General features: G+C 28.9%; 1 protein-coding gene across 4 annotated transcripts; it reads left to right on the top strand.

The window, feature by feature from the left end:
- Nucleotides 1-7,854: 7,854 nt before the first annotated feature.
- Nucleotides 7,855-12,921, top strand: LOC124820273 (putative serine/threonine-protein kinase PBL19). Of its 4 annotated transcripts, none has more exons than XM_088094650.1 (6): nt 7,856-8,130; nt 8,365-8,524; nt 9,155-9,555; nt 10,567-10,827; nt 11,434-11,556; nt 12,229-12,921. In XM_088094650.1, exons 3-6 carry the CDS (start codon nt 9,205-9,207, stop codon nt 12,772-12,774), a joined length of 1,281 nt encoding a protein of 426 aa, XP_087950776.1. In that variant the 5' UTR covers nt 7,856-8,130; nt 8,365-8,524; nt 9,155-9,204; the 3' UTR covers nt 12,775-12,921. The 4 variants fall into 4 exon arrangements, with proteins under 4 accessions (XP_087950778.1, XP_087950776.1, XP_047147893.2 ...); XM_047291937.2 differs by having other exon boundaries at nt 8,425-8,524; XM_088094651.1 differs by having other exon boundaries at nt 7,856-8,092; nt 8,425-8,524.
- Nucleotides 12,922-16,159: the final 3,238 nt, after the last annotated feature.

A 16,159-nucleotide genomic window follows, 5' to 3' on the forward strand; every position in this document is an offset into this window, starting at 1 on the left:
TTTACGTTAATAATTTACATCAGTGAGAGGTTAGTGGGTTCTTCATGTGCATTGGATGTAAGAACCTAAAAAATAAATTAAAATCAGTGATTATTTTTGCAAAAAGAGTATACTAAATTATTTTATTAATAAAAAGTTTGAATTAACAATAATTTATTTTATATGAAATCACCATCACTTTTCTAGATTTTTTCATTCGTTTGACAATTAGAAACTGTTGTTATGTTTATAGCGTTGTGTTTTACATGGATAATCGATCAATTTTTTGTTTAAATAAGTTGATTTTCTTCTTCTTTTTATTGGTCAAATGTGTTTTTCTTCATTTTTGTTTGCATGTATTCTTAAAATCATCGATATGAATATCTGCTTTATAAGTGATCATAACGATATGACCGGATCGTTCTTGTAATGTTTTTATTTATAAATAGATCATCTTGTGGAGTTAAAGGAGTTTTGATGTTTTAAAGTTATTAGAATTGTCTCACAGAGGAATTGATTTCTTATAATTTTAGATGTTAAGTTTCAATATAATTGTGAATTATAATTTGACTATGATGTAATCTTGAGCAATATTGTAACTTGATTTGTATTGATGAATGGTATGTTAAAGTAATTAAATGTTAAGTTGAGAAATGATTATATTGAAGTTATGTGAATGTATGAAAAACTTGAATATGTGGTTGTTGGAATTATATATGAAAACTTGAATCTATGGTTGTTGGAATGTATCTGTGAGATCATTTAATTGAGTAATCTAGTCCGACTTGAGTTAAGAATCTGAAAATTTTAAAGTATTAGGATGTTTACCAAGTGGAGATTAACTCATAAGATGTCAAATTACTCAATCAAAGCTCAAAGAGGGTGTTCCGTGTATTGATATACTATCGGGTGCCACTAGTAGTGTTGGGCACCACTTAGACACACTAACACAAAAATAGCTTTTAATGTTTGTTATTTTAGGCTTTTGACGTTTGTTAAATGTCCGACATCATAGTGGGAGACGTTAAATTGACGTCTGTTGTCTTTGAACATACGTCAATTAACGTCTGTTGCACTTCTGACAGACGTTAATTGACAACAGACGTCAATTTATGGGTTGTTTTCTTAAAAACATTTCGCCAATATTTTCTTTCACTAAAACCATGAAATATCAATATCGAACACAATAATACACCACAAAAATTTTCAGAATTTTAGAACGAGTAACAAGTCGTGAAGATGAGGGAGAAAACAGGTGCGGTTGTGAGGGTGAGGAGAAAAACGCACACAATAACGGTCCAAAAATCGCCGCCACAGTTGTCCTAGAACGCGCCCAAGAACTGCACAAAAACCTAATGAAAACGAATTTTAATCGATGCAAATGAAATATAATGGTTCCAAACGTAATATAATCGGTGTAAAATGATTTTAAATGGTGAAAAATGGAAGAAAACTTACCTGAACGTTATGGCGAACGAAAGAAAGCAGAGGAAGAAGTTGAACGCAGCGAGAGAGAAAACACGTAACTAGTGCTCGCGTTTTGGAATGGGTAAAAATGCAAAGTATTGGACGTCGGCCCCCCTTCCTAGCCGATGTCTAAGTGCTCCAACGTCGCACCTCCTTCCCAGCCGATGTTTAAGTGGTAAATAAAATTAATATTGATGCCCAGAATGAGGTAATTTCAAACCTTTTTTACATCTGTGGGGAGGAGGCCAACGTCTAAGTGACAAAAAAATTAATGTTAGCACCCAAATGAGATATTTTCGAACATTTTTTACGTCTGTGGAGGGGGAAGCCGACATCTAATCTGATGTCTAAAGGCAATAAAATAGTAACTTTTCAATCCTGTATGCAGACCATTTGACGTCTAACCATGGGGGAGCCGACGTCTATACCTTATTCGACGTCAGGGGCCCATTTAACCGACTTCTATAATGTCGTTTTATTTACAAAACTGCCATCGGTCATTTTTTAACGTTGGATTTCCTTTCGTTAGACGTTAAACGCGTGACGTTAAATGTTATTTCTACACTAGTGACATTGCGATAGAGAACTACCCCTTGATCCTATGTATAGAGGAAGAACTTAAGGAAGAACTATTGCAGTTCAAAGGACCTATGACAAGGTCAAGGAACAAACAATTGGAAGAACAAATCTCCTCGAGGCTCATTATGCTCCATGAAGATTGAAATTCAAGGGACATGAAGTTTATGGCTTGGAGAATAATTATACAATAGTTTAGGCAATTAAAAATATTTGTAATTTTCTTTTAATTGTAAACAATTTGTTTATGTATTTTTTAAATTTCAAGTTATTTTTTAGCTTAATGCCTTTGGACTTTCTTTTAGGGTTTCTTAAGTGCCTTAAACATTTAGGTTATATATAGAACATACCAAATACATATGTAGAAACTTTTGAGTCATATTATATGCATTTGCATTCTTATAGAGGATTCTCTTGGTTCTTGGATTAGAACTCTGATTCATATTAAGATTAACAACTTTGTGGCGAATATTCACTTGACTTATCAATCTGCTAGATTGTAGTGTCCTTATCTCTATCTTATATCTCATTTTTCTCTGATTTAATTTTATTGTGCCTCCTCAGGATTCAAATCCAGAAAAAAAATCGTACTCTTTCTTGGATAAAGTCATATCATCTAGTATCTAGAGTAAGGTTCTAGTTTGAATATCATATTTTATCTTATTTTCTGTCATATTAAAAAACCCAATATTTTATCTAATTTCAATGAGTTTTTAATTTTTAGTGTTTTCAGTATTCTTCGTTTAAATTGTGTATTTCTATATTTGATTTGTGAAAATTATCTATTATTTTTTTTGTGTTTTTCTATTAATTATAGTCCCAATCAAATGTTTAAATTGATCTTGCATGAGTTTTAATGTTTGAAGATCAATTTGTTTAGTTTTCTTTGTTTGTGTGTTGAATTGTCAAATTAAAAAATAACAATAATAGTAGATCCGAGTAAAAAAGAAACAAATATATATTGAAAAAAAATTAAGAATCCAATAGTATAAAAAAATTGTAGAGTTCAACACAAATTATTATGTGGCATTATTGACTCTTTTTTTAGAGTCTCTACGAAAATAGCATACAACGTCAAATATTTTGGGCCTTTCACGTCGAATTCGAGAACGGCGTCATATCGGGAGACGTTAAATTGGCTTCAAATTTAAAAAATTCGACGTAACGTCAAATTTTATCAATAAACGACGTTAATCAATTCTTTTATTTATTTTTAATTAATTGTGATTCTTTTTACAACTCTACGAGACCTGAAAAGTAAAAAAACAACAAATTTCGATTTTTGGTATTTTGTAAAGCATGAACTATGAACGTGTAATATAGTATCAACAACAAACAAAAATGACAAACAACAAACAAGTTCAATCAAACAACAACAACAAAAAAGTTCAACCAAACAACAACAAACAAGTTCAACAAATAAGTTCTTCAAAACGAAAACGAAAACGAAAACTAACCTTGGTTCATCGGAATAAAGTGTTGCCACAAGTGAGAGAGAAAGCATAATGCGCCTATGAAAGACAAGAACACGAAAATAATCGGTCAAAACAAACGAAAATCATACCTAAAGTAGTAAATTAACACGCATTTGTATCAAATAAAAGAAATATTACATGTGATGGTCGTCAAACTTTGTTCGAGAAAAGTTTGAGCAGAGAAGAGGGTCTCGCGCGCTAAGATAAAGTAAATGAATTTTCAATCTCCCGCTCAAATTTATATCCTTTTACGTCGAATTACAATTCTAAATGACGTTTAATAATTTCATTTATTTACAAAAATGCCACCAGTCATTTTTAACGTTGGCTGTTGAGTGGTTCGACGTTCAACGCGTGACGTTATACAGTGTTTTTGCACTAGTGTTTGTATTTTCTTTGATCTCTTCAATCAAGATTTAAATCTTGTAATGTTTTTCACATTATTTGTTCACTCTTTTCTTAAGCTATTAGAGTTCTCTATCAAGCACTAAAAAATTTGGGTGGAAAAAGAAAAACGAGTACTTTAAAAAAAAATCTATAAGTGTGATATACAAGTGAAAATTTAGTAAAACACTTAGAGAAGTTGTAAAGTCTAAATATATTATTATTATTACTAACATTTTCTTACAGGACATGACTTCTTCCCTAAATAGTGATCCTTCATCACTAAGATTGCGACAATTATGGTTGCACTTGAGAAACTGAACATACAAATGATTCAAATGCAACAACACACTCAACCGCAGATTGAAAGAATCCAATAGTGTAATGAAGATGTAAGTGTGACATTGAAGGGAAGGGAGAGAAAGAGAAGCAGACATAATGATTCAAATCGTTTTAGACCAAGGAGGGGTCAAAGACGAAAGGAGTTTGAGAACCACACGCTTGAGAGGATAATGATGAAGAAGAGCATGGTTTTAGAACAAGGTAAGGCCAAAGACGAGAAGAGCTTGGGAACCACACGCCTATAAGAGATAAGATGAGAAAGAAGATTGTTATCCTTAAATTTAAAAAAGCTAATGACTCAGAAGCCTACCTGACATGGGAAATTAAGCTTAACCAAATTACAGTAGACATAGATAGAAGGAGAAAATTGTCAATGTCTACATGAGAACAATTAAAGGTAGCCTCAAAAGAAAAGATTTGTGTCTCCGTATTATAAAAAGGAGGAGATCTTCAACAAATTACAAAGACTTACACAAGAAAATAAGAATGTTGAAGAGTATGTCTAAGAGATGGTGGTCACCTTGATGAAAGTGATATAGAAGAAATACTTATGGCTACGATAGCTAGATTCTTGAATGAATTAAATAAGGAGACTCGAGATGTGGTGTAAATACACCATTACGAGTCTTTGGAGGATTTTATTCACCAAATCACCAAAATAAAACAACAACTAAGAGAAGAAACTCCTACAAGAAATCATCCACCTCATGAGGTATAAGGAGAAATCTAGAAAAGAGAAAACTACATCAACCATTCCTAAATATAAGAAGAAGGATTCTTCAAATGTGTTTAATTTTACTTCTACCCCATATAGTTTATGTTTATACTATTTTATAAAATCAGTTATACTAAAAACATCTAATAATTAAAATTTTAATTTATTTCAACTCCATTGATGACTAAGATAAGTGAATATGGATTTAATTAATAATTATTATATGTGTTTATTAAATGCAATTTACTTTTAGAAAATATCTTTTACCACTTTTTCTTCTTCTAAATTTGAATATTTTTAATGTTTTCTTCAAAATTAGTTGTATATTAACATTAATTTTATATTTAATACATACGTGAATATTACTAAAAGATAACAACTAGGTTCAATTCAATTACTCACTTTTAAAATTCAAACAAAAAGTTATTATACTAAGAGCGTAATATTTGTATATTAAAAGCTAAAATACATCAATAATTTTTATACTAATATTTACTTTTAAATATTATAAATTAAATTAATTTTTCCCTTTTCTTTACTAATTTTATGGTTTTTGTAATTATTTTACCAATCCACTTATCCAAATTATCAGTCTAGTCCAATCTTAAAATAGAAGGTTATACAAGCTAAAAAAATTACTGTTTTAATTAATTAATATTTTAATTGGATAAATCAAATATATATATATATATATATATATATATATATATATAATTATTTCGTTATAATTAATAATTAGTTATATTTAATGATAGTTTAAACTATAATATTATTCTAAATATTTATATTATTTAAATAATATAGTATAATTTAATTTTTTTATATTTTAATTTTTAAAAAAAATACCCGAACAGACCAACCACCTATTGAATTGGTGCACAAAACATAATGATCGCAATCTATCCCATCAAATATCCCACTCACATTTACCTAAGTTTCAGCATCTCACTGTTTAGTTCTTTTTTCACTATACATATTTTCAAACTTAGCCATTAATATATACTGTTTAACGTCATCCTTTTTAATATTTTTTTATTCATTTTTGTTAGAAAAAATATCAAGCTCGTATATTTTGTTTAATTAATATTAATACAGTTTAAATATTGACTGGCAATATAATAATAATACGTGACATTACAATATAAATTACATGTAACAATCACTTTAAAATATTTACAATATTATCATTATATTATCATTATTTAAATGATATTATCAACAATTTAATAAAAAATACATAATTTTTTAATAAAATAAAATTTAAATAAAAAATTAAAAACTATTTTAAATTAGATATATAAATAAGTTAAATATGTTTTTCATATTTTAATTTTTTGTCAATTTTTTTTAAATTTGTTCAATTTAGTCTTTTAATTATAAAAATATTTGAATTTAGTTTTCTTAATTAAATTTTATTAATATTATTTAACGTTTTAAATATATTTGTCATTGTTTATAATTGATATATTTTTATTTTAATATTAAGTATAAAATAAATGTTAAATAAATTTTACAAAATTTAATTAGAATAACTAAATTTATATAATAAATAAAAAATTAAATTAATTCAAAATTTTAACCAAGAATTAATTTTATTTTTTACTGAATAAAAATATATTTAATTATATATATTAATCCTAATAATTTCAAAGACAGGGACGTGCAAGAAAAAAGAACTAGGCCTTGAAGAAGGGATGCAGAATAAAGAAAATGAATTAAAGAGTTGGTAATAAAGTTATTGAAAGATAATTAAGAGGTGTGTTAGTAAGAAAGTTAATGATGAAACAGAGAAAAAAAAAGGGAGAAATAGTTAAAGATGAGAGAGAAAAAAGTTTTATTAACAATTAAATATTTCAATTAGTGCAGTATCTCTATTAAATACAGTAATTAATAAAGTTGGCATAAGCATTTATAGTTTCTAGATAACCACGAGAAAATATTAACATTGTTATTATTATATAGATTTAAACATTAATTTGATTTTTATTTTTTGAGTTCATTTAATTTAGTTTTAATATTTATTTTAATTTTTATCATGTTTAATTTAAATTTTTAAATAGTTAGCAAACAGTGAATAATGTTTGTTATATGTAAGTGATTTTTAATTTTTTCTTTTAATTTAGAAATGTTCATGAATAAAAAAATTAAATTCAGCAACAATAATAAATATAAAAAATGAATTAAATATAAAACATGATATATATAACTGATCCATATGGCAGTCATATGATACTGATTTGATTTATTAATATTATCTAAGTTAAGAAATTAAAATGTTAAAACATATAAAAAAACAATTAATACATAATAAATACTGTCTGTTATTTATTAAATAACGTTAGTAAAAAAATGACTAAATTTATAAAAATTAAAATCAAATTAAATAAAATATATTAAAACTAAATTGAATAAAAAATAAAATCAATATTTAATATTGGAACTGAATATTCTTTAAAATGTTAGGAAATGAAATAAACTTTAATAAAATTCTCACAAGATTTTTTTTGTATTTTTCCAACATAATAAAAATATGTACATAAACTAATTAAAAATTAAGAGATGATAAGATATAAATAAGTAAAATAGTAAGTAATACTTTCTGAAATTTTAATCCTTTCCCTTCTTTTATGTTTCTCTTTTAATTGAAATTTTGCTATATTTTTAACATATATGAAAAGATTTAAGAATGTGTTATTTACACTGAAACTGTTACACATATATATTAAACTCGATTTTTCAAAAGAAACCCGTTAACCTCTTTTCTTACATCTATGGAAAGTTTCTTAAATTTAAAAAGTATAAATTACATACAAATAATTTTCTTAAATATGACATTTGAAAAAAATAATAATTTAAAGCTATATAAGTCGGTGTATGTGAGATATTATCCTTTTGAAAAAGAAAGAGAAAATAAAGATAGGTTGGTCAATGTGTTCATGTTTCTGTCTTCAAACTTCAAAACAGAAACTTGAGCAAGCTGGCTAACCTTTGGTCAACCAATGAAAGAAAAACGACACCTTTCAGCAAACTTTCTTTATTACTTCTTTCTTCTTCATTGATATCCGTGTGAGAGAAGCCAAAGAAAACTCCTAACTCATGTGGATGTCAACCTTTTCTTCTGTTTTTTCGTGAAAACTTCAACCTTCTCGAACGTGTACGGAACCAAGCCATACCCTTCTGTGTTCTTTCCCTGTGAGGATTCCAAAATTTAATTACTCAACTTCAATTGCAACCATTTTGCTCTTTCTTCACTTGGTTTTTCCTTCTGAATCCTGTTTGTTTGTCTTAGCCGATTCTGGTTCATTTTGCATGTGCTGTGTACCTGACAAGTTGTCTTTTTGTGTCAATGTTTTTTTTTTCTTCTCTGTTGGTTAATGTTTTTTCTCTCTCGGGTTGCTTAAAGTTTGAAAATTTTTGCAATTCTAGTATGCAGATGCATCTGGGGTATCCTTATTCACTGCATAGTTGTGCTTTGCTGCTTTATAGGTTGTAATGGTATCATGGGGATTTGTTCTTGACAGTCATTGATTTTGGTGATTTGTTGAATGATAGCAAGTTGATCAGAGACCGTGCTTAAGAATCATAGGTAAGTGTTTATGCTATTAACTGCTTTTACTTTTGACTACATAGTTGTGTTTTCCTTCTTTCTAGGTGGTAATGGTATCATGGGGACTTAATCTTTAAAATCAATTTTTTTTTTTGTGGTTTGTTGCATTGATAACAGGTTAAGCAGAGACTGTTCATGAGAATCATAGCTCATTGTTTATGCTAAGAAGTGCTTTTTCTATTTCACTACTTTGTTGTGTTTTTCTTCTTTCTAGATGGTAATGGTGTGAAGGGGATTTATCCCAGACAATAAATTTTGTGATTTGTTGAATTGATAGCAGATTAATCAGAGACTGTGAATAACAATCCTAGCTAATTGTTGATGCTGTGAATTGCTTTTTCTATTCACTACTTTCTTGTGTTTTTCTTCTTTGTAGATGGTAATGGTGTCAAGGAGGTTGATTCTTGACAATAATTTTGTTGTGAATTGTTGAATTTTGATATCACGTTAATCAGAGACTGGCAAAAGAAGCATAGATAATTGTTTATGCTGTGAAGTGCTTTTGATATTCACTACTTTGTTGTTGTGTTTTTCTACTTTGTAGATGGTAATGGTATCAAGGGGGTTTATTCCTGACAAAAATTTTGTGAACTGTTGAATTGATAACAGGTTGAACAGAGATTGTGCATGATAAATAAGCATAGCTGATTGATTATGCAATGAAGTGCTTTCACTATTTCAGAGATAAATCTAGAAACAGTAGGCAAAGGTCAGCACCTGAACTGAAGGAGAAAGAGAAAATGGACTTTTCAGGAGCTGAGAGGGTCACCAAGTCTTCAAGCTCATCTGCTTCACCCCGCGGTATACCAGAACTGTATGAGGAAAAGGGTCAGAATTTGAGGGTCTTCTCCCTCTCAGAGCTCAAGCGTGCAACAAGTGATTTCAACAGGCTTTTTAAGATAGGAGAAGGTGGATTTGGAAGTGTGTTTAAAGGTTCAATCCAGCCTGCTGATGGGAATGGGAATTCTGTTGTAGTTGCTATCAAAAGGCTTAACAAGGATGCATTACAGGTATGAGACTCAACAATTTCCTTGGGATGTAATTGATCAGAGACTTCTGCATACAAACTCTTATGTTTATGGTTCAAAGCATTTAGAGTCCAATTGTCACCATTTCCAATGTTTGTGTCTGTGTTAGTGTCAATGTCCCATGTTGTCTCATACATGTGTCTATGTCTGATATGTGTTGGACATATGCGTGTCCGAGCTTCATATCATTTATAATCCTCAGCCTCAATGGATCAGAATTTTTGTCTCACCCAATAGATTAAGTTATATCATCCGCTACACTGTCTATCTACTATTTTAACATTTATAAAAGTAGGGAGATTGGCTGGTGGGAAGATACTAATTTCCTCTGTTAAGTTATCTGAAAACTAACTGGTAGTACCTCATTACATTAGTCTATGTTAATGTACTTATAAATGAGTTAAGTTCAAAAAGACATCAATAGATGTCTATGCATTTATAGTTGCTTCTTTCAACCTTGGACCTTAGTTCAAGATGAGATAGTGCGTGTTGGAAATAATCTTCTTTTTAGTGGCAAAGATCTCTCACTTATGAGTTGTATATTTACTGCTAATTAATGGGATTTCTTACAAAAAATTAATAAGATGCTTTTCCTGATATATTTGAAGCCATATTTTTTTACTCAAATTTATTGGAATTGAACTTAATGTTCAGTATGTTAAGGTATAATTTACATATAGAGACATTGTACTGTAATGTAACTCCATAAATGGATTTCTGCTTCTATGGTATAAATTATTTATGATACTTCTTAATCAAAAAACCCTATATCATCCTTACTTTAAAGTACAGAGGAATTATTTTGATGGATCTTTTACTCTGACGTGCTAATTATATATAATAGACAAGATTTCTTTCTTGCTAAGGTCCTGAAATATCAATTATGTTCTAAAAATTTGTCATTTATGCATGCTGAAATTTGTTAGTAATTGAATAATTGGATATGGTGATACGAGGATATCCCTTTTGACTATTTTTCCTTCTTTCATGTAGGGCCATAAGCAATGGTTGACTGAAGTTCAGTTTCTTGGTGTTGTGGAACACCCAAATCTTGTCAAGCTTATTGGATACTGTGCTTTGGACGACGAACGAGGCATCCAGAGACTACTCGTGTATGAATACATGCCGAACAAAAGCTTAGAGTTTCATCTTTTCAATAAAGCTTTTGATCCTCTTCCTTGGAAAACTAGACTTGAAATAGCACTTGGAGCAGCTCAAGGGTTAACTTATCTTCATGAAGAATTAGAAATTCAGGTTAGAGTTTAAGAAATATGTTTATACATTATTCCTGCTCTCCCTTAGAGATATATATATGATCATTCATTGCACAGCTTAAGCTTTTAAGGGAGTTGCTCCTTAATGAGAGGAATAAGATAAACATAAAAAGAAACAAATAAAATTTGATGATTTTGTAGAAAAATTCTTTTGAGGAAGTGACATCTTTAGCATACTCTTTTGAACTCAATCTCTACTATTCCCTATAAATTAAAAAAAATTGTCTGTCCCACTTCTTACATATTTAATCGCTCTTATGATTTGGTCCTTTTCTTGAAGTGTATGTAAACTATCCATATTAATTGGAACTACCCTTTTAGGAAAGGGATCAGCAGCTATTGCATAATTTGTCCACATGATTATATCAGTATAGCTATAGTAAAATATGTAATACATAACTTTATACCACAAATTAACAGTGGCAACTCAGTGGAGTAATACCATAATCTTGGATTTCACATTATTAATTACCATTTTTCCTATCATTGAATTGCTTTTCTCTGTTTGATATAGCTTTTAATTTGAATTTATATCTCCTGAATTTTTCTTCCTCTGCTTTTAACAATTTGTATGCAAATTCTTTAGGTGATATATCGAGATTTTAAATCTTCAAATATATTACTGGATGGAGATTTTAAGCCAAAGCTTTCTGATTTTGGACTTGCCAGGGAAGGGCCAGTAGCTGGTGATACTCATGTTTCAACAGCTGTAAGTGCCATGCTATATTCAGCAGAGTTATCACATTGCATGCATTTTTCTGCATAGATTCTGAACTTAATTGTACTATTCGTAAACGTGACTTACCAAATATTTAACAACAAAAGTCTTGTCCTACCTCATGAAATCAGCTACATGGATTGCATGACTTCATTGAACTTGATTATTCACCCCGAGATGCCTCTCAATTTTTTCTTGTGACCTTTCTAACTGATGCTGCCAATGGCCATCTTTGCATGTCTAAACTACTTCAGTGACTTTTCTCTCATTCTTCCTTTATCAATGTTAGTCATGTTAAGAATTCAAGTATGAGTTAAAAGTCTTGAATAGAAATGAAAAAGTTGAGTATTATATAAGAAAAACAAGGCCTACAAACATTAAACATTAAACCTTCAACAGTGATTTCAGAAATGATGGTTTGTCTTGGTGTTCAGTCTAAGTCGAGATAAGTATGTCCAATTGTGGTAAAGACCCATCTGTAGTTAGGGTTAGTGAGTGTGTTGAGATAATTGCATGGACAACCCATAGTTCAGATTTGGTCAATCTCCTCAATCTATTCCAGTATGGAAACAAATCCAACAAAAACCATTATCTTCTTTATATAATCAATGTCAAAGTTATGTATGATTATAATGAGGCTATGCAAACATTTTTTCATGTCAGGTGATGGGGACGTATGGTTATGCTGCTCCAGATTACATTGAGACAGGTCATCTCACAGCCAAGAGTGATGTGTGGAGTTTTGGAGTGGTTTTATATGAAATGCTTACTGGCAGGCGTTCAATGGAAAGAAACAGGCCTAAATCAGAGAAGAAACTGCTGGAGTGGGTGAAGCAATACCCTCCTGACAGCAAGAAGTTTGACACAATAATGGATCAGCGACTTCAAGGAGAGTATTCCAAGAATGGAGCAAGAAAACTGGCAAAACTCGCCGATCATTGCCTGCGTAAGAGCGCGAAAGATCGGCCAACGATGAGTCAGGTGGTGGAGAGACTGCAGCAGATAATGGAAGACACTGATGAGGCAGATGACAGAAGTGTTGAGGTATCAGAAAATGGTCAAGCTGAGGCTGAAGTGAAGGGAAATCAATTAAGGTCTTCAGAGTTGTGGAAAAAGAGGATGGAACATCTTGCAAAACTTGGTGAAAGTGTGGAGAGTGCTGGCAGAAAAAGATTTATGATCCTTCAGAGAGCCAATGTGTCCTCATAGTTTCATCTCTAGAAAACATTTTATTTTGCCTTAAGTGTAGGTGAGAACAAGGCTCATTTTATGTGTTTAATGCTCCCAAGCCAATCTTTATGTGATATGTTATCAACCCTTTTTCTCAAAGTGAAGCATGTGATTATTTATGTTGCATATTAAAATGGCTTAGGGTTTGAGATTAGAACTTAGCCCCTAACCCCCTGTTCACTTGAATGAATTTGAGGGAGAGTGATTGAATAAATTTGAGAGAATTTGAAGGTAAATTTTTTGTTGTTTGTTTGAGTGAACTTTAAAGGTAACTGAGAGTGGATTTGAAAGTAAAGTCTGTAAGAATTAGTATAAAATTTGATTGATGTGACAGATTAAAAAAATTTATTTTCAAATTCACCCTCACCTCCAAAATCCACTCAAATAAACAACAAAAAATTTATCTTCAAATACTCTCAAATTCATTCAATCATTCTCTTCCAAATTTATTTAAGTGAACAAAGATTTAAAATTCAGTTGAGAATTCTTAGGATGTTGCTAAACTTTTAGGTTTGATGATATTGTAACAAAAGGTATGAGAAAAGACTTGTCCTGTTATAGTAAAAAGAGTTAGGAATCTTACACAAGAAATATAAAAAGTAAAGGAAAATGATATATCATTATAATACAAAATATTGAAATTAGAAGGAAGAAAAGAATTTAAAGTTCAAATAAAACTAGGATGAAAGACTAAATTGGAAATCTTTTATTAACTTTTTCGTAATTACAAGTTACAAATGATATAGTGAAGTATAATGCATGAGAAGAAATTTTAGACTTCCGAATCAGTAAGATTATATATCATAATGACATGTTAATTATAATTTATATACCTCACTATAAAGTAACAAAAATTAATTATAATTTAAGATTTATGTGATTGGAAGAAATTTTAGACTTCCAAATCAATAAGATTATATATCGAATCTTATAATGACATGTTATAATTTATATACCTTTTTAAAGTAACAAAAGTTAATTATAATTTAAGAGTAACACTTTAGAAAATAGTGTAAGTGTGTTTTAAATAATGGACCTTGATTATTTATAATGTTCAAAAGTTTAAAGTATAAATAGGACTTATATAAATAATTTTTATTATCTAAATCTATACCATCTTTTCAGATTTTTATTTTTAGAGCTATGTATCCTTTTGCTAAGAATTTTGATTCCCTTTTCATCTGTATAAAGATTAAAAATCATATAAGTGATCTTTGAAGCCAAGATTTTCTACTTTAATCAATTAATTTTTACAAAAATGTGAGTTGATTTATATTACTTTTTTTAGTTTGTGCATTTTTTTCATACATACGAGCTACCTTAAAAAAACTTAATTTAATTATCAAATCATTCAATTCAATTTCAAATACAAATCAATTAGATTTAACAAATATCATTTTCAATTAACATATCTAACTTTTACACATTAAAACAACTAACTTCTTTTACCAGGGATCAACAATTAAAAAATCTCTAAAACACTCTTTAATGTATAGTAGCTCAAAGTTTCCTATAAACAACGAAAATATAATCATAACATATAATTAAAATAACTGATCAACAAAGACTAGCATGAAGAATACAAACTCTACATGTGAGCTAAAAAGGGGTCAATAAACCAAAAAAAGGATAAAAATCTAACTTATCTTATTGAAGAAATTGTTTGTTTGATTATGATGAACTTACCATCAAAAAATGACAAGGTTTTCAATATTACAAAAATGAACGAATTAAAAGAGATAATTCTAAAGTAAAATTTCTAAAATTAAAATATATTTTAAAATAATGAAATTCATTTATAAAATTTTATTTATACTTTAGATTTTTAATATTAAAATAAAGAAATCGCATCATTTTAAATACTATCAATTTTAAAACACAACTTTCTATACTTAATTATGAACCTATAAAATTTAATTAAGATATTGTTTTGGTAAGGTATTTTAAATTCTCAGTACAAATAAATTATTCTTTAAAATTTTTCATCCAAACACATTATTAACTCTAACAATTTCTTGCATTACTTATTCATTTTATTTTTCTAAATCAAACATATCATATAGACGCGTATGCTTTCATGTAGTTCGACAAACCCAAGAATCAAAATTTTAAGTTTTCCTTTACATTTTATATTCTACTAATATCAACTTCTTTTATCATGTGAATAACTAAAAAAAAAAGCTGTAAATATTATTTTTGAAATAAATATCACAAATTAGTATTTTGTATACATATTAATTCAATTCATGATTGAATAACTATCTTTGAATGTAGCTCATCATCACACTACCACGAAGCATATAAAATTTTGTTGATAGTAATAAAAAATCACTTTTTTATTCATAAATAAAAAAAAAACTTGAAAAAACCCAAATTCTAATCTATCAACATTATTAGAATCATTCAGCTATCCAAATTTTTATACTTTGATTACATTCCAAATTAAGAACTAAATCAATAGAATAATTACAATTTAATTGATCGAACACATAATCAAACTTCGAAATCATGATGTATTTTCATTGATCAAGGGTCATTATCTTGACAAATTGACAACATCTTCCTAAAAAAGATTATTCATTTTTGTATAAAATTGAAAACTTTGGCCTTGTCTCTATCATATGAACAGATGAGAAGTTAAAATGAATTTAATGTTTGGTACGTTTCTGTGACTGACTTATTATGTCACTGTTATTATTATTATTATTATATAAAAGCCTACACGTTAGACCTAATTGACTGTGATATTAATTAGGTAAGCAGATTCATCAACTTCAATTAATAATTGACAACAATAATTAATAAAAATTATAAAACTAAATTACCTGTCACATTTTCCTTTTGTTCCCTTCTGCTAAATTTCCATGCATTAAATTTGGGTCAACTATTCTAAAAAGAAATTAAAAAAAAAATATGGAACACCATCACTTTTTCAACTGCGTTCTTCTTCCTCCATCTTGTGAGTTTAGTTAGAATCATTGACTTGTTTGCTTAGCTAGTTGGCTGCATCCTCAGCTTCAATTGTCATGTCCTACTCTTGATGGCAAATCATGTTCATTTGTTTATTAAAACTTGTGATAGGTTACAACAAATTTTAATTTCATATCATATATAATGGTAGAAAGATTTTATTAATTTTCTTAGGGTTAAATATGTTTTTAGTCCCTAAACTATTGGTCATTTCTGGTTTTCGTCCCTCTTTCAAAGTAAGGTACAATTTGGTCCTCATTCTTTTCGAAACGTTCGTTTTAGTCCTCGAAACTTTGGTTTTAGTCTTCATTTGTTGCTAAATGAGGACCAAATTTTTAAACCGTGTTTAGTTTTTGAGGACTAAAACAAACGTTTCGAAAAGAATAAGGACCAA

The sequence above is a fragment of the Vigna umbellata genome, chromosome 7 (genome assembly GCF_029865625.1).
Source record: "Vigna umbellata cultivar VRB3 chromosome 7, Vumbellata_1.0, whole genome shotgun sequence".
Lineage (NCBI taxonomy): Eukaryota > Viridiplantae > Streptophyta > Magnoliopsida > Fabales > Fabaceae > Vigna > Vigna umbellata.

Excerpts from the sequence above, each read along its gene's own strand:
- LOC124820273 (XM_088094652.1), top strand. The coding sequence starts at position 9,205 with ATGAAGTGCTTTCACTATTTCAGAGATAAATCTAGAAACAGTAGGCAA. Across the intron at positions 10,828-11,433 it reads ATGAAGAATTAGAAATTCAG|GTGATATATCGAGATTTTAA; the intron begins GTTAGAGTTTAA and ends CAAATTCTTTAG. Across the intron at positions 11,557-12,228 it reads ATACTCATGTTTCAACAGCT|GTGATGGGGACGTATGGTTA; the intron begins GTAAGTGCCATG and ends TTTTCATGTCAG.